Raw genomic sequence first — 17,291 nt, forward strand, 5'->3', positions numbered from 1 at the left:
AATGCGGAAACAGATGAAAGCAGAACCTAGAATCAAAAACTTTTTCGAAAGTTCCAATTTATGAGATTGTTTAAAGGATCAAAGCAAATCTGATGATGCTTTTGTTTAATATAGTGTACAAACAGACAGCTAAGGTGACAAAGTTTTTTTAGCTTACAATTTTTTTTTTTCCTGGAAACCTCTTCCTTTGCTCTCATTAGCTTTGTCCAGCTGTGGAAGTTGAAACTTCTGCGCTGCATACCGGGCAACTCTGAAGAATAATGTGTTAGTTTCGAGTTGTTAGTCTTTGAGAGTAATCCAATTTCAACATGCTGAGAAGTGTTCCTAATCCCCAGGAAAGTTGATGAGATGGTCGCATGCTGTAAATTGTCTAAAATGGTACTAACAAGTTCAACTCTGTGCTTTACTAGCAACCAAACCCCTCATTTTCGAAAATGTCAAAGAACACAATCGGCAATACCATAAATGCAATCCCTAAACTCAACAAACATGAAACTATGTATAGTCTGTATGTTCTACATTACTGACTATACAATCCCCCATTATGAAAGATTATTTTGTTTGTGGAATTGCCAGTCGCGGTTTTCTAGCATGAATATATCTATCCTCATCAGAAAGGGTATGTATCCGTAGCACAGCTGACAACAATAACTAATTGATTTCTCATCTCTAATAGGATTCTTTCTTCTTCTTTTTTTATGAAAGACGTACCTTGTTTATCTTCAACCAGTTATTTATGCACTCCGAGTGGTAAGAATGTTTGCATGGAAGAAGTATCAAGTCATCATCATCCTCATAGTCCAGACGACATATAACACAGCTGCATCAAGGCATTAAAAGGCTAATTACCAAGCAACATGCACAAAGTTGTCAATGGTCTACTAAATTGGTTAAGTAAAACGCATTACGATTCATTGGTTCCGTTCTGATTGTCTCCATCTTTATATCTTTTTGAAGGCAAAGATGCAATTGTATCAGCAGACAGCCCTCTACTCTCGGTTCCCACAATATCGCCAAGCGCAAGCAACTCCTGCAAACATTAGATAGCGTAAAGTTATAAGCCGACAGACGTGTTGGGCTTCTGAATTTTGCATATCAAAGGGCGTGACAGATCTTAACACTAGAGTCCAACTTTGGGAACAATACTATTCGTTTTCGCTACAAATCGTTTCACAAAATCATGAGAGGATCCGAAAGGCATAGCATTTTATGAAGGTTTTCATACCTCATATGAAAGTTCATCAGGATCCATCTCATCCCAGGCATCCTGCAAAAATAAAGCATACATAACGTGAGTGGAAGCAGAATCAAATCACCTCAAAGAAGCCTTAATTTATATGATTCTCTACCCTGTAAGTAAATTTTTTTTTTTCCATAAAATGGACCAGAATCCATCAAATTTCAGTCCACTGCGAGCTACTATACTGCAAGGTGTGAGCATAACTTTCTCTAAAGCCAGTACCACTTAACCTAACGCTACCAGAATACAATTGATCTGATTACCATAATGGTTAATGTATTTTTTACCTCCAAACACACAGTTTTGCAAAGTTCTAGTAGCATAAACCGTAAATAATTAGGCAGGAGTGTCTGCTTAGGCCTACGGACTAAAAGGGTTAACACCATAAACTAAACTGTCACGAAACAAAACAAACTAGTGCCATGATAGAAGGGTAGTAGATAGATGGAACCATGTATGACGTATCACTTCGGAAATGGCAGGTTCTATGTCAAAATTTTGTCCATTGGCCACCATATGACTAAACAAAAAGGCGTTGGAGAGTAGTTCTTTTAGGGCAGTAAGGTTCATATTATCGAGCATAAAAAGGTTTAAAGCTCAAAATCAAAAAAATGGTTTTGTTGTAGTGCAAGGAGCCTACCTGAGAAGTATGATCATCCTCTTCCAGATCTTCAACCCCTGCAACCAATAACAGTTAGCATAAATCTCCAACCAATCCTAAAACACCGATCAAAAATAACTTGAGTGAAAGCAATAAGTGTACTCACGATTTGCCAACCCAGTTAAGGCAGACAACCTATCTGCCATTTCCCTTTCCTCAGCTTCCTGAATAGCTCTAGCAAAGGCTTCATCATCTGAATACCCAACTTCTTCTTCGTCAGCATTCCTGCCTTCATCTTCTTGATCATCCTCATGAGCATTAACATTTGGCGCATCTCCCTGAGGATCATCATCTGTTTCATACTCGTCCTCGTCGTCATCCTCATCCTCTTCGTATACATAGCTTCCAGTTTCCCAGCTCCCATAGTCACTGACCTCACTGTTCATCGTCAGCATCATATACGCCCGCTCCTTAAATCCAACACATACAAAACAACGATATTCAATAATCCACAAAGCCCAAACAGCATCAAGAAAGAGCCACCTGTTCTTGGAGAGTGCGAGCGAGAGCAAGATCCGCATCAATCTGGCTCAGATTAGTGAACGGAACTCTCGCTGAGGAAGATCGGGGAGGTAGCTCTCCCTCCGTATTCGATCCGCTCTCATCCACATCCTCCGCCACCGCCGTCTCCACCGCTTCCTCTCCTTTCTCGCTTCCACCTCCGGATTCTGAGACGACGCCGGTCGGAAGATTCTCCGGCAACCGTACGGCAGTGTCGCTAACCTTGCTCGCTTGCTCGACGGTGAGGACGACCTTGGCAGCGTGGTCATTGTCGTTCTCCATAGGCATGATTGGAAGCTAGGGTGTTCGAATCGGAGATGAAGGAAGGAAGGAAGGGGATTGGTATCGAAAGAGAATGATTCCAGGAATCTGAGAAAACGATGACGCGACGCCGACGCAGAGACCAGAAAGGGAAATACAAATAGTGTTTGTTTCTCCGTATGCTTTTGATTTCAAATTTTGAAAATCTGGATTTTATTTCAAGGACCCTCTATATTAATTGTTTCTTTCTAATCTCACCCACTATGTTCTTTTTTTCATTTGCACCTCCTCACACATTGACATTGTAGGTGGTATGTGTTAATCCAATATCATAATTCAAATTAAGGTTGATAAATTAAGCAATGCAATATTCATGTTATAAAACATATAAGATTTAATTAACTATGATTTCGACTATAACTTTTATTATTTATTCCTAGATGATGCTATAATTGTTTTTATTTTATTCGAAGATGCCCATAATCCAATTATTATCTTGAATTTTTGATAATTTTATCGATTCTTTCTCTTAATTCCTATCTATAAGGAAAAAACAAATCCAGAGTAGTGACCACTGACAAGGAAAGAAAATGCAGATAATGAGCCGACCAAATGCCAAGCGGTATAAACATGTTAATATGCGCAGAAGGGCCTGGACTGCAAGACTTTTCGCGGAGACGTGCAAGTAAACATGTATACAAAAGCTTGGCGTATCGTTAATGTTTTTGGAATAATGTTTCTTTTTACTAAATGTTAATTATTATTATCATTTTTAAGAGTGTTGTTACTTGTTAGAGTATACTAGGTGACCGGTCCGCACCCTGTGCGGGCATAAAAACATGACTGGCTCGCACCCTGTGTTCTCTCTCGGTCCGTACCTCACGAGAAGGAACACAGTAACGTCAGTATGAAGAGGCAGATATTGTGTGTATGTATAATTGCAACGTCATAAAATATTTTGTGTGTTTACGAAGATACTTTCATTCAAAAAATGGAATAAATAATGTATAGTTTTAGAAGTAACAGATTTTATATTATCATTAATTAGAATTGTATTGTATATGTTTCATAATTTTTTATTTTAGGTGAATAAAATTATTTTTCTATAAATAATAAACAAACATTTATGTAGACATATTAAAAAAAAATATAATAAAAATCAAAATATTATCCATAAATAATATAAATTATGAAGTACATTTCTCGATAAAGAAAGCAAATTCAATTAGAAACTTGCAAAAAATTAAATAAATTTTGTAAGCAATTTGACGGGTTAACATTATTTGATAGATTTATAAATTTTTAAATTTTATTGAACATGAAATAATATTAAATTGAGATACCGTCATCGGTCTCCTAACTCATCACAACCCATCAAGCAAATACAAAAAATAAATAATTGCAACAGTTTATTTATTTTAAATTTGTATTTGAAAAAAAAAGTAGATTAAAATTACGTACCGTGACTACGAAATATTCTGAAAAACTTATTTGTAGACAACATTCAATATTTTTGTATGCGGCTTCCCTTCTTTACCAGTTATTAGGATTTTTAATCCAGATCTCGACTTAACTCTTGAAAGTGCAACTTTGCCTTGCATTTTTTATGCATTTTATAAATTATTTTAAAATTATGATAAATTTATTCTTTAAACAACGATAAATAATTTAAAAATAATATTAATAAACATTTTTGGATTTTGTAATATTTAAAATAGTTATTATATAATTATATTTGAACACAATTCATCAAGTAGAGTATAAAGCTATTATAATTATCTTATATAAAATTTCGTTCATTGTATTTTATAGTTTATAAATATTAAAAGTAATAAATAAAACATTATTAATCTTTCTATAATTTCGAGATTTAGTTTCCATAAATTGTTATTTGTAATATTCGTTAGATTATATGGCAAGTGATGTTAAATGATTTTAAATTTATCTTAAATTTTTAGATCTAAATTAAATAAATAAAAATTAAAAACAATCGACCAATCAAATTATAACAATTTCTTGAAACTTCACCTATGAACCCCAATCTGCGATAGATCAGTCCACGAGATTCACAAAAAAAATCTAAATCCCTTACAGGTTGGGTTACTTAAACGTAGATTTGTCAATTTGACATATATGCACCATGTTGGTAAGCTGACCACGATTATTGGTGGAACTCATATCCGGTCTAATAAAAAAAGGTAGCTGGTTCGATTATTAATTTTTTAGGTTTTTTGACTGCTTTGAAAATGACCTCATGAATTAAATAAAAAAATGCATAGTGCTAGCTTACTTATAAGATAGTATATTCAACAAAAAAATGATATAAGATAGTATTACTAAATGATACTATGTAATACTTTCCCATACTATATTCAACAAAAAAAAAAATATTAAAGAACCTTTTCAATAATTGCTTTAACTTAGCGAAGCTTCTCAGCATGTTCAAGGTCTTCTGGATCACTATCACTCTCACGACCTGGTCTACATATAAAAAAAGGAAGACCATATTGTCGTTACCAGTATTCAACAAATGGAAATGATAGATCATACATGCTTTTGGGAGACAAGACACAAAGAGTTGAGTTTATGGTTCTACCTTGTACGGGGAACTAACATTCTTGTTTTATCTAATAGGTCTTGCAACTGGACTACACTTTTTAGTTTTGTCTACAAAAAGAAAAAAAAATTTAAAATGAATCAAGGCTCTGATAAAAGATGGATGACAGAAAAGCTGGAGCCTCTCGCACCTCAGCTCTTGGCTTTCCACCATTGTACTTCAGCATCAGGTTTAACAGTTTCTCCTCTGTAACATTTAGTTTCACCTTCTGTTTTGGAGTTCGATCGCCACTGTCATGTAATAACAAAATTTTAACAGATAGAAGTATAGAGGACCTTGGGTGTCTCCTATATATATACAGTCGATTTATTTCTCATATTAATGACGCACAATATTTTGCACAATAAATAATGAAATCGTTTAAAAAAAGATATTAAATGTGTATTGTTAAAAAATGATTTGCATATGATATGATTTTAACTTGCGCAAGTAATCTATATTAGAAATGTAAGTTATTAAAAACAAACAACCTAATTAGAAACATTAAAATATTTTGTAAGCAATGTAATAAATATGATATCAACATGCGCAAGTTTACCGTTTGAATAATAAGGAAAGTTTTTAATATTTGTCTTAATTCTAAATCTTGCCCAAGAGTAAACTAAATCGATAATATTTAATGATTTCAACTTGCGCAAGTAATCCATATTGTGAATAAGTAATTTGCATATTTAATGATTTCAACTTGCGCAAGTAATCCATATTAGAAAGGTAAGTTATTAAAAACAAATTTTGTCAATAAGTTATTTGCATATTTAATGATTTCAACTTGCGCAAGTAATCCATAATAGAAAGGTAAGTTATTAAAAACAAACAACCTAATTAGTAGGGGTGGGCACTTTACCCGATATCCGAAGTGGCACCCGAACCCGATCCGAAAATGCAAGTCAAGTTTTTTATTTAAAAAATTAACAAAAAGTTACATCCAATTTTTTTTAAAAATAACTAAATTAATGCCTTTTTAGTTTTAAATTTTTGTGTCCAAATCTATTAACCATTCAATCTATTAAAAATAAAAAAATAGTTATCTGAAAGTTATATTTTTAAATATAAGAAACTTGAGAAATGAAAATTTTAATTTTTTTTTCAAAATCTAAATATCCGAACCCGATCTGAAATAACTGAATCCGAACTAAAAATACTCGAACCCGACCCGAAGTACAGAAATACCCGAACGGATTCTACACCTCTATACTGAAATACTCGAAAATCCAAAATATCCGACCCGAACGGATATCCGAACGCCCACCCCTACTAATTAGAAACATTAAAATATTTTCTAAGCAAATGTAATTAATATGATATCAACATGCGCAAGTTTACTATTTGAATAATAAAGAAAGTTTTTAATATTTGTTTTAGTTCTAAATCTTGCCCAAGGCTAAACTAAATCGATAATTATTATCCCCTAGCTATATATGGACTTAACGAAATCGACAATAGTTTTGGGCTTGTCTACATAAGCGATTAATTAAAATAAATGAAAAATAAAATTCAAAAAAATCGACCAATAGAATTATAACAATTTTTCTGAGAAACTCTATATTAATGTCATGTTAGCAGAAATCACTAAAGTGACTTCTCTTTTAATGTATTGGAGGATTTATAGCTTTTTTGTGAACAGCATGTTTTAGTTTTTTATGCTATTTGAAGCACAACTCGTTACGTTTATAATATTTATTTTTGGAACATTTCTCAGAACTAGTTTTATGGAGATATTATAAAATCTTCTTTCTTTTTTTCATTTGTCTTCTTATCACTCATATATTTTAGTTTTAGACGTTTATGCTTTATAATTTTTTTAAACAAATATATTATGACAATTGTTGGAATAAAAAGAAGTTTGATTTGTTTAAGAATCTAGAAATTCATTTTTGTCTGTCCTCATCCACCGTTCATTTCTAATTACTACTGATTTTTTTATCTCTTATTTGCTTCTCCTCCTCCTCCGCAGCACCGCCGTGCTCTTCCCCAAGCTCTGCCGGCTGTAAGGTTATGTTCTTCCTCAACTTCTTTGCAAGTTTTTAATTTGCCTTTCTCCCGTGTTCATGTTGACTGGCGATGTCACTCTTAACTAAATAAAGCGTAAAGCTTCCTAGTTATTCTAGTTCTGCTTGAACCATTTCTTAGTGACATAAGATAAAAGCAAGCATGCCTTTAATTTGTTAAAAGAAACTAATACATATATGAAACATCATTTGTTTGTCTGTAGCAAGCCAATGATGTGAATCGGGAAAATCTTGAAAGAATGGTTGAGTCAGGCGATTCTGCATTCAGCGGCTTATATCTTGCAACCCTCATCAGGCAGAAGTATGGATGATCTCATGATGTTCAGCTCATTTAGAAGGTATGCCTTTCTGTATTCAAGAATGTTTGTGATTTTGTATCACATGTCAATGCCATAACTTTAGACATATTACGATTGTGAAGAGAGTTTTGTCGTTTCAGAAGTTTAGAACTTAGATCATAGTTGTTAGATGTGATTGATGTAGGAGTTCATGGGATTGGAGCGCAAGGGGGCGCAATCTCCTTGCAATGAATGTCATGTGAAAGTACAGAGAAAAAGTAAGAGAATCCTTTTGTTGTGATTTTAGCTTAAGTGGTTTCACTATATTTGTAAGCTAATTCACCATCTTATCTCTATTTGTTCTTCATTGCCTAGAAATCTTTTACTCTAACCGAAGAAGAATATATACTAAGACTTGATATAGCCAACATGTTGAAATGCTGGGGAGCAGTTTCACATATCTGTAACAGCCTAGCAAAGTTGAAGGAGCGACCACGAATAGTGAAGTGAGGATCAAGCCTAAACAGAAACCTTAAGACATTAGTTTAATCACTTGAGTCGATAGGAGAAACTGCAGGTCTCAGCTGATTTCATCTCTTCATGCAGGCTTTGAGCATTTTCATAGACATGGATTCATATAACTAATAAATCCAAATCTGGTCCAAGCCAAAATATTTATGGTACCTAAAAGTTCAAATCACAATTTATATACTTAAATATATTAAATTTAAAAAAATTAAGAAAATATCCAAAATGTTCATAAATACAAGAAATTATCCAAAATACTTGAAAATAATTTAAAATAAATAGCCGAAATATTAAAAACACTGAAATACATATTGATTTTCTATCCAAATATATAAACCAAACCAATTTTCATGTTAATTTTACATATTTAGAATACATTATTCAAATTTATATGTTGTACGTTGTTTTTATTTTTGAATTTTACGAATTTTAAATATTTAATTTATTTACATATATTAGTAATATTAAAACAGAAACACAAAATTGTACCCAACTTGCTTCTAGGTGAAATATATTTTTTAAAAACTATACTATATAATCAACATGTCAAATCCATTATTCTTTAGTCTAACACATTTATATCTATAAAAAAAAACATCTTACAATCTCGTCTTATTATTTATGGTAAGTGATTAAATGAAATTATTATTATTTATGGTAAAGAATTAAATAAATTTATTAATAATGTTAGCATTTTTAAAACTAATTTTTGTTATGGTAAGACTTTAATACACCCTAATTTATGCCGGATGTAGTTATATATCAAATATCAATACATCAATAAATCTTTTTACGTCACTTTATAGTATTTATATTGGTTGATTAGGTGTTTAGTCGACCTGGTAGTTTATACTATAATTTTAAAATAATATTAATGACTTCATATGTTAATAAAACGTTTATATGTTATTTAAAGATTTCATATTGGTGTACAGTGATATATGTTTCATTGTACTACATTAGTTTTAATAATGTTGATGCTTTTTCTTCACACATGATGATAAATATTATTTTATAGATTTTATATATATCAATTTTTTTGGGGTTTTACTGGGTCAACCAGTGTGGGATCAAAGATTAATGTCAGTTTTTTCACCAAGATTTATTAAGTTTTTAATTACAGATTTTTATTTAATTTAAACTGGATAATATACAGTTTATCAGATTACCGATTCAACCACGGATCCAGATTATATATGAAAACAATGAATAAAAATAAAGACACATATATAATTATTTGTATAACATAAATAAGTAGATCAAAATTCAAAAAAATTTAAATACCAACTAACATTTTTATTTAAATATGAAATAAAATCTATAAATATCCAACTGAGACTTAAATCTCTAGCCGTGAAATCTCAAAATCTAAATGGATCTAAGTCTTTATATTACCAAAAATGAATACATCTTTCATCGTTACATTTTTGATGAGACAGATTAAATGAAGTGTTATCTTTAGTAAATATGGAAGAAAACTTCTATTAATTTAAAAGCTTAAATTTAATATAATTGAAGTTTTATTTATGATACCACTTCATACAAGGGAAGACAGTTTATAAATAAACAAAAATTAAAATCCCTAAACTTAGAAGCAGTTGACAAAAAAAAAAAAAAATCCCTAAACTTAGAGAAAGAACTTGGAATCTCACAAGTTTGAGAAGAAAGAGCTCCGACGATGATGTGCGGTTACATCGTCTCTCGATTGATCAAGAAAGGAGTATATATACCTCAGTTACTAGAAGTCAAAAAAGTCAAAAAGTCAAAAAAAAAAAGTCTTCTCCTCTCGTTGCTGGCAGTTAGTTTTTCTTCTTCCCCACTATAAAATAACTAATTCAAACAAAACAACATCGCGCTCTCAAGCTCTCAAGTTTCTCTCTCTCTCTCTCAGCTCAATGGCGGGAGCGAACCAAGAAGTTCCAAGCAAGAGACTACCTGGTTACTGCAATCTCCAGGAGAAACATGGAGATGATGGTAAGCTGCTTCTTCTTCTTCTTCTATCGTTCTGATTAGTAATTGCTATCATGTTTGTTTCGATTACGTAATTGAGATCTCGTTGGTTTCCGATTAAGTAATTTCTTGTTGAATTGAATGTTAGCTTCTCTGCGTTTTCACGTGTGTGGAACTTGATGAGATCAATCCTTGAAGATACGAGGAGCTGTTTGTTGCTTACATGTTAGGTTATGTACGTATCCATTGTTCAATCACGATCTGTGTGGAATTTGAGAGAGCAATCAATCGTATATTAGGTAAGTTATTGCCTTCGTTGATCTGATCATATGTATTTTCATGATTTTTGATCGATCATATGTATGTTATTGCCTTCGCTGATCTGATCATCGCTTCACGTTCGATATGAAAAACGGATTGTGTTTTGTGTATGAGATACGCACTGTAGGCTCTCATGTTCTTGTGGTTATGATCGGAATGAAAAACCCTCGGGAAACACTTATCAAGGCTAGAATCTCTTACTGCTCTGTTTGCTGCTGGAAAAGTCATTATCAGTGGCTTTTTGGTGAGAAACACTTGCGAATGAGCTTGAGCTTTGGCTATCTCAGTGATGCCATAGGCCTTTGATCCGGGGGTAACATTTCATATCATTTTCACACAAGTCCTGCGAGTATCTTGCTAGTGTCTCTGCAATTTTTGTTCATTGTTTCGTTATTGTACACTGCTTTGCACATATTGTCTATCAGTTCGAACCATGAGTTTAGTTATATGTGGCGTTCATTGATCTGTAGTCTGAATCACTTACATTCATTTAGATGCGCACAGTATGCTATGTTTTTGTACACTGCTTTTATATATGCAGAACTTGTGTCTATCAGTTCAAACCATGAGTTTAGTCAATATATAGCGTTCATTGACCTGTTGCCTGAATCACTTACATTCGTTTAGATTTTGTGTTTTGTATAGGAGATGCGCACTGCATGTTCTCATGTTTTTGTGGTTATGATTGGAGTGAAAACCCTCGGGAAACACTTATCAAAATCAAGGCTTAATCTCTTACTGCTCTTTGCTGCTGGAAAAGCCATTGATAATGGCTTCCTAGTGAGAAACACTTACGAATGAGCTTGAGATTTGGCTATCTTAATGATGCCATAGGCCTTTGATCCGGGGGAACATTTCATATCATTTCCACACAAGTCCTGAGAGTATCTTATGTCTCTGCAACTCCTGTTTTTATGTTTCATTGCTTGATATATATTGTACTCGTGTCCATCAGTTCAAACCATGCATGAGTTTAGTCAATATATGGTGTTCATTGACCTGTTGCATGAATCACTTGCATTCGTTTAGATTTTGTGCTTTGTATATGACGCACGGCATGTTGTCATGTTTTTGTGGTTATGTTCTCATGTTCCCTCGGGAAACACTTATCAAAATCAAGGCTCGAATCTCTTACTACTCTGTTGCTGCTGGAAAAAGCCGTTATCAATGAGCTTATCTTGTTTGTTTTAATGATTTAGATATTAGGTTCTTAACGTTTCCATAGTTCAGTCATGATGTGTAAATCAGTTGTGGAAGATACAAGGAACAGTTTGATAAATGAGCTTATCTTGTTTGTCTCAGTTGCGTAGATGTTAGGTTCTGTACGTTTCCATTTCTCAGTGTGTAGAGCACTTGTGTAAGATACAAGGAACAGTTTGGTAAAGTAGCTTGTTGAAGGTATCTTGTTTCATTCCATTGTTCAGTCAATAACTAAACCTGAATGTGGTTTGTATCTGGCTTCTTTTGTCACTATATGGCGTTCACTGATGTGTTGCCTGAATCACTTACAAATGAGCTTGAGCTTTGGCTATCTCAGTGATGCCATAGGCCTTTGATCCGGCTGAACATTTTGTATCATTTTCACACAAGTACTGAGAGTATATTATGTTTCTGCAACTCCTGTTTTCTTGTTTCATTATTATACACTGCTTCTCATATATTGTCTATCAGTTCAAACCATGAGTTTAATTGTATATGGCGTTCATTGATTTGTTGTCTGAATCACTTAGTTTAGATTTTGTGTGTGTTTTCTTTTCTGTTTTAGTAACATCTAGCTGCATATATGTTTTTAGTTTGACTTATGTATATATAATTGGTTCGTTATCTCTTGATATCTATTCTTATGTCGGTGGTTTTTAGAGGAGGTTGGTGCTTTGATTGTTAAATCAAAGACTAGCTGGCTTTCTGCTGAGGAGATTTGCAAAATACTGAAACAAGCTGAGAGTAAAAACTTAACCGAGTCTGTGGAAAAGCCTCCCATAGATTCCATTGGACTGTTCATTTTCAGAGAGAAGAAGTTCTACGATCATTGGTAAGTAACTTAATCAACATTTAAATATGAGGGGAGTGGAAAATATTAAGGTGTAAAGTGTTAATATATTAATATAGTTTGATTGTTTGTTTGTTTAGGAGGTGGAATGACGTGGGTGGAAGTAAGAGGAAGAGAGGTGGAAACAACAGGCTGGGAAAGAAGAAGAAGAAGCTTTCGGGAAATGATGGATGTAGCGTAAATGTGATGGAGTCCACTGGATTGCTAGAAGACAATTATGTGAGAAGGGTGCATAGGGATTCCAAAAAGTAAGTGCTAACTTTCAAAGTTAGCTATTAAATTATGTTAAGTTAAAAACACTAACTTTTTTTTGCTTTTTGTTTGATTCAGCTTTGGTGATGAGTTGGCTGTGGTGCACTACCGCAGGCTCACCTGAATCAGTTTTGGCTTCTATGTTCTACAAAACTTGCACATTTGTCTATATTCGAAAACTTGAAAGACTTTTATGTCTTACCAAACTTTCTTATCTTGTCTATATTCAGAGAAACTTGTATATCTTTTCTACGATCAAATGATAATAGCTGGGATGATTGGATAACTGTAATCCTCTATTTGTCTCACTGTTTTCTTTTTCCTTTCCTGGGGTTTATGATTTGATCTCAGAGTAATCGGATTCTTAAGATGGGAAGAGAGAAAAAGGGTTTTACTTTGTGGATTTGGTGATAAGCTCTAAATGAATGGGGAAGTTGATTGATAAATATTTGAGAGAGATATCTCCAGGCTAGAATCTTAAAGTGTCAAAGGTTCTTCAAGTTGCAGAGAGTTAAACCAGATTCAGCTATAGATATTGGTTTGACAAGAGAGTTTATTTCTCGTATTCTAACATTTTATAACTATAGTATATTTTTTTGGGAAAATTGCCAAAAGAGAATAAAAAAACCAGGTTGTTGTCCCTTTGGTATAAAACTAGTTTTGTCCATTTTTTCTCCTTTTTACCCTTTGTATTTCTGAAAACTAATGAAATAAATAATTTTGAGAATCAAAAAAATTATTAAAAATATAAACAATTAATAAAACATCCATATACACAAGCTGGTAATTTTGTTTTGTTCAAAAACTTGGTAAATAAGATTTTTAAGATACGTTCTACTAAAAGTAGAATGCGTCTTCAACATAAAATAGTATAGTAGAAAACAATTTCTAAAATAAACACGTTCATCTACTTCTTTTAGAACGTCCATTTTACTATTTACTAAATTTCTAAAAAAGAGGAATGTGCATTCTACTAATCGTAAAGGTATCCACTTTCCTTCCGAATGCATCTTCTACGTTTATAAAGTATTCTAAATTTTAGGGAATGTGTTTTCTACAATGTACTCTTACGTCTACTCAAAGTAGAAAATGTATTCAAAATTTTTATCATTCTTCTAAACTTTTAGAAGTCGCCTTCTACGGATAAGAATACCTGATTTTTTGCGAAAATTAATGAAATTTCAGTTAAGGAAATATTATAAAAATCTCCTAAAAATATTCTAACTTCCTAAAACGTGTTATGGTCGATTTTACTTGAAAAAATTAAAGAAAAAAATGATTATCCCTTCTCTTCTTCATCAATCTATGGTTTTCCCATAGTTTTTCTTTTGATTCTTCTCACAAACTCTTGTTCTCTATGATGCATATCTATACCGTTTTTTTTTTTCGATTGCCTTTCAATTTTTTTTTTCATTTTTTCCATTAACTTCTATTTTAAATTCAAATTAACTTTTAAATTGTGTTTAATTAGATTAAATATAGGGATAGTTTTGGGATTATGAGAAAAATTATACTATTGAGACAACTTCATGTTGGTTTTATACCAAGGGGACAACAACCTTGTTTTTTTGTTCTCTTTTAGCAATTTTCCCTATTTTTTTTTGGGATCGAACTGGAACCAAATTATTACAGAACTAAATTAAATCGAACCAAATTAAGTCCGAACCAAACTTAGTAGTATTTGGAATCTTATCAATACCCAATTAACTGAACCGAACAAACCGGAAATTAAACCGAAATTAGAGACTGTTGGTGGGACCATCCATTACAGAACTAAATTAAACTGAACCAAATTAAACCCGAGCCAAACTTATTAGTATTTGGAGTCTTATCAAAACCAAATTAACTGAAACGAACAAACCCGAAATTAAACCGAAATTAGAGACTGTTGGTGTGACCATCCATTACGGAACTAAATTAAACCGAACCAAATTAAACCTGAGCCAAACTTATTAGTATTTGGAGTCTTATCAAAACCCAATTAACTGAACCGAACAAACCGGAAACTAAACCGAAATTAGAAACTGTTGGTGGGACCATCTGGTATTTTATCAGGAATTATTTGTCAAATAAATGGCTGGAGTAAACTATCATGGGAGTGCAGTGTGCTCTTCTGCCGAGTGTCTCTACCATGATTTTCGTTCACACACGTGGCTCCTGCAGATCGGCAACGTCATCTCTTTTCCTTCCTCTTCCGCTTTAGTTTTCTTTTAGTCTGGGCCCTTTTGAGCCTCAATTTGTATTATTGTTAAGTATGGGCTTATCAATGTGGACCTAGTTTTCTATTTTCTTTGTCTTGTTGGTTTTGATTAATAAACGAGATGACAAAAAATCTATTATGGTGAAATTAATGTGGAAAAGGAAAAGGCGAATACATTCCATTTTTTAATGAAAGATAAAAAAAGGAAAACACTTGTAGAACGTGTTTGTGTGAACATAAGTATAAAAAGAGAAGAATGGGCAAGCGTGAAATCTAGAAACCTTAACAATGACGATGATTTCAGATCTTTCGAGGGATTTGGTAGAGGAAATACTCTCTAAGGTTCCAATAACCTGTCTAAGAGCGGTGCGATCTACTTGCAAATTGTGGAATGTTTTATCTAAAGATAGGGTTTTATGTAAAACAGACATAACGCATCAGTTTATTGGATTTATGGTGAAGGAGTATAGGATTTGTTCAATGAGATTCAGTCTCCATGGTGTGGGTTCATCTATAAAAGAGATAGGTAATTTATTTAATCAAGCTGAGATATGTAATATCATCCACTGCGACGGTTTGTTGCTATGCGTCACCAAGGAAGACAAGACTAGGAGCCTCGTGGTTTGGAACCCATATTTAGGACAAACCAGATGGATCCAACCCATTAATAATTACCACAGATTTGAGTCATCAGACAAATATGCTTTTGGATACGACCACAAAAACCGTAACCACAAAATCTTGAGAGTTTTTGATGTTAACCGGTATGAAATCTATGATTTTAGCTCTAATTCATGGAGGATTCTTGATATCATTCCGGATGATGATATATGGTCTCGTCAACGAGGTGCTTCTTTAAAAGGAAATACTTATTTTGTGGCTAAAGAAAAAACATTAGTAGACGAGGATGTAGTAGGAGAGGTAGAGATAGACGAGCCTCATAATTTATTACTATGTTTTGATTTCACAAGAGAGGGATTCGGACCGTTTCTACCTTTGCCGTTTCTGCACTATAATGAGGATATCGGGACTCTGTCTACTCTTAGAGACGAGAAACTCGTGGTATTATATCAGCGCATGGTTTGTCCTGAGGTAGAGATTTGGGTGACAACCAATATTGAGCCGGATGCAGTGTCATGGACCCCCTTTTTAAACATTGACATGCAACCACTCGACCGTGGTTTTCAGTTTGTCCTTTGCTCTGGCGCCAGCTTCTTTATTGACGAGGAGATGAAAATCGCTGTGGTTTTCTATATATACCGAGCGGAGAAAATGGCCAAGACGCGCTCTTACCATTCAGTTTGCATCACTGGAGAGAATGGATATTTGGATAATTTGGATCTTGGAGATGCTGTGTATCGCCATGTTCCTATGCGAGAAAATCCGTATTGCTGCCCACTTGTGTGCTCTTATGTTCCTAGTTTAGTGCAAATCAACTAACTAGCTTTAGTTTTATTACTTGCTTGCATATCCTCCATTCCTTTTTTTTTCAATGTCATTAGTTCTGTTAAAATAGTTATTTTCCTTTATATCTTCAATTTGACCGAATGAATGAAAAGAATCAACCAAAAGCTAAAGAATACGAAACATTACAAACATATGCAACAAAGTGTGCTAGACAAAGACAATAATGTGGTGCTGTGTGGCAGCAGCTAAAGAGCTTACCTTCTTCATTTGCAACGTGGTGGAGTGAAAAAACCACATTGTTTACTGTCTTAGATATAATCTTTATGCTATAAAAGAAGAGACCACATTCATAAGAAAGGGACCATCTTTGCCTTGAATTGTTTTTAGATTTTAAAAGAGGCTTCTCCACACGCTGGTTCTCGTTTCTTCAACTGTTACATTCTTATGAAATTATTTGCGCATAGGTTGAAGCTATGGTGCTTCTTTATCATCGGAGAAGTGATCGCCACCATATCTATTGTAGGTATAGTGTGATGATTATATGAGATGTCGTTGGTTATATTTATCAAAAATCTATATAAAAACATACAAAACTTGTTAGAGTAATTTAAAAAGTCAACCGACAATAAGTAAGGTTGGCTCATAACTCCCTTTACAGAGTTAATCTTCAGTCCAAAGACCTATTTAGACACTTCACCATATCAAGAATCATGAACCTCTTTCTCACCATCAGTTGACATTCCATTAGACGACATATACCTCATATATACACATCCTCGCCTTCAGCCATTAGCGATGTGGGATTGGGTAATAAGTACTACTGGACCCATTTTGTTACAAGAACGCAAATAAAAGTCCATTATTTTGGCAAAGAAAACTGAACTTTTACAAGAGAGAGATTTGGATCACTATTATATTTTGGATATTGGGACTTATCTTGAGGTTGAGAAGATCAGCTTGTGCTGTTATTTAAATCCTACGATTCCTTTTGAGGTAAGATCTGGGTGACAACTAAA

At 33.4% G+C, this 17,291-nt stretch overlaps 3 protein-coding genes across 10 annotated transcripts; 2 read left to right on the plus strand and 1 right to left on the minus strand.

The window, feature by feature from the left end:
- Positions 1-16: 16 nt before the first annotated feature.
- On the minus strand, positions 17-2,999 carry LOC103869406 (E3 ubiquitin ligase BIG BROTHER-related). The gene is made up of 7 exons (XM_009147482.3): positions 2,385-2,999; positions 2,008-2,311; positions 1,881-1,918; positions 1,226-1,267; positions 909-1,030; positions 712-820; positions 17-250 (listed from the first exon to the last, which is right to left on the minus strand). The coding sequence occupies exons 1-7, from the start codon at positions 2,688-2,690 to the stop codon at positions 197-199; spliced, it is 975 nt and encodes a 324-aa protein (XP_009145730.1). The 5' UTR covers positions 2,691-2,999; the 3' UTR covers positions 17-196.
- A 3,711-nt stretch (positions 3,000-6,710) lies between these two features.
- Positions 6,711-13,312, plus strand: LOC103869410. 8 transcript variants are annotated; one of them, XR_004458046.1, is made up of 6 exons: positions 6,711-7,627; positions 8,174-10,069; positions 10,194-10,344; positions 11,012-12,398; positions 12,497-12,664; positions 12,747-13,312. XR_004458046.1 is itself a non-coding variant. In XM_033291237.1 (6 exons), the coding sequence occupies exons 3-6, from the start codon at positions 9,991-9,993 to the stop codon at positions 12,790-12,792; spliced, it is 465 nt and encodes a 154-aa protein (XP_033147128.1). In that variant the 5' UTR covers positions 6,788-7,272; positions 7,493-7,627; positions 8,174-9,990; the 3' UTR covers positions 12,793-13,312. The 8 variants fall into 8 exon arrangements, 4 of the variants coding, with proteins under 4 accessions (XP_033147128.1, XP_033147129.1, XP_033147127.1 ...); XM_033291237.1 differs by lacking the exon at positions 10,194-10,344 and having other exon boundaries at positions 6,788-7,272; positions 7,493-7,627; positions 12,227-12,398; XM_033291238.1 differs by lacking the exon at positions 10,194-10,344 and having other exon boundaries at positions 6,788-7,267; positions 7,493-7,627; positions 12,227-12,398.
- Positions 13,313-14,251: 939 nt separating this feature from the next.
- LOC103869411 (putative F-box protein At3g20030) lies at positions 14,252-16,859 on the plus strand. Its single transcript, XM_009147487.3, has one exon. The coding sequence runs from the start codon at positions 15,157-15,159 to the stop codon at positions 16,306-16,308; it is 1,152 nt and encodes a 383-aa protein (XP_009145735.1). The 5' UTR covers positions 14,252-15,156; the 3' UTR covers positions 16,309-16,859.
- Positions 16,860-17,291: the final 432 nt, after the last annotated feature.

The sequence above is a fragment of the Brassica rapa genome, chromosome A05 (assembly GCF_000309985.2).
Source record: "Brassica rapa cultivar Chiifu-401-42 chromosome A05, CAAS_Brap_v3.01, whole genome shotgun sequence".
NCBI lineage: Eukaryota > Viridiplantae > Streptophyta > Magnoliopsida > Brassicales > Brassicaceae > Brassica > Brassica rapa.

Excerpts from the sequence above, each read along its gene's own strand:
- LOC103869406 (XM_009147482.3), bottom strand. The coding sequence starts at position 2,690 with ATGCCTATGGAGAACGACAATGACCACGCTGCCAAGGTCGTCCTCACC. Across the intron at positions 1,031-1,225 it reads CTGATGAACTTTCATATGAG|GAGTTGCTTGCGCTTGGCGA; the intron begins GTATGAAAACCT and ends TAATGTTTGCAG. Across the intron at positions 251-711 it reads ACTGGTTGAAGATAAACAAG|AGTTGCCCGGTATGCAGCGC; the intron begins GTACGTCTTTCA and ends ATTATTCTTCAG.
- LOC103869410 (XM_033291236.1), top strand. The coding sequence starts at position 9,991 with ATGGCGGGAGCGAACCAAGAAGTTCCAAGCAAGAGACTACCTGGTTAC. Across the intron at positions 12,399-12,496 it reads AAGAAGTTCTACGATCATTG|GAGGTGGAATGACGTGGGTG; the intron begins GTAAGTAACTTA and ends TTGTTTGTTTAG. Across the intron at positions 12,665-12,746 it reads GTGCATAGGGATTCCAAAAA|CTTTGGTGATGAGTTGGCTG; the intron begins GTAAGTGCTAAC and ends TGTTTGATTCAG.
- LOC103869411 (XM_009147487.3), top strand. The coding sequence starts at position 15,157 with ATGACGATGATTTCAGATCTTTCGAGGGATTTGGTAGAGGAAATACTC.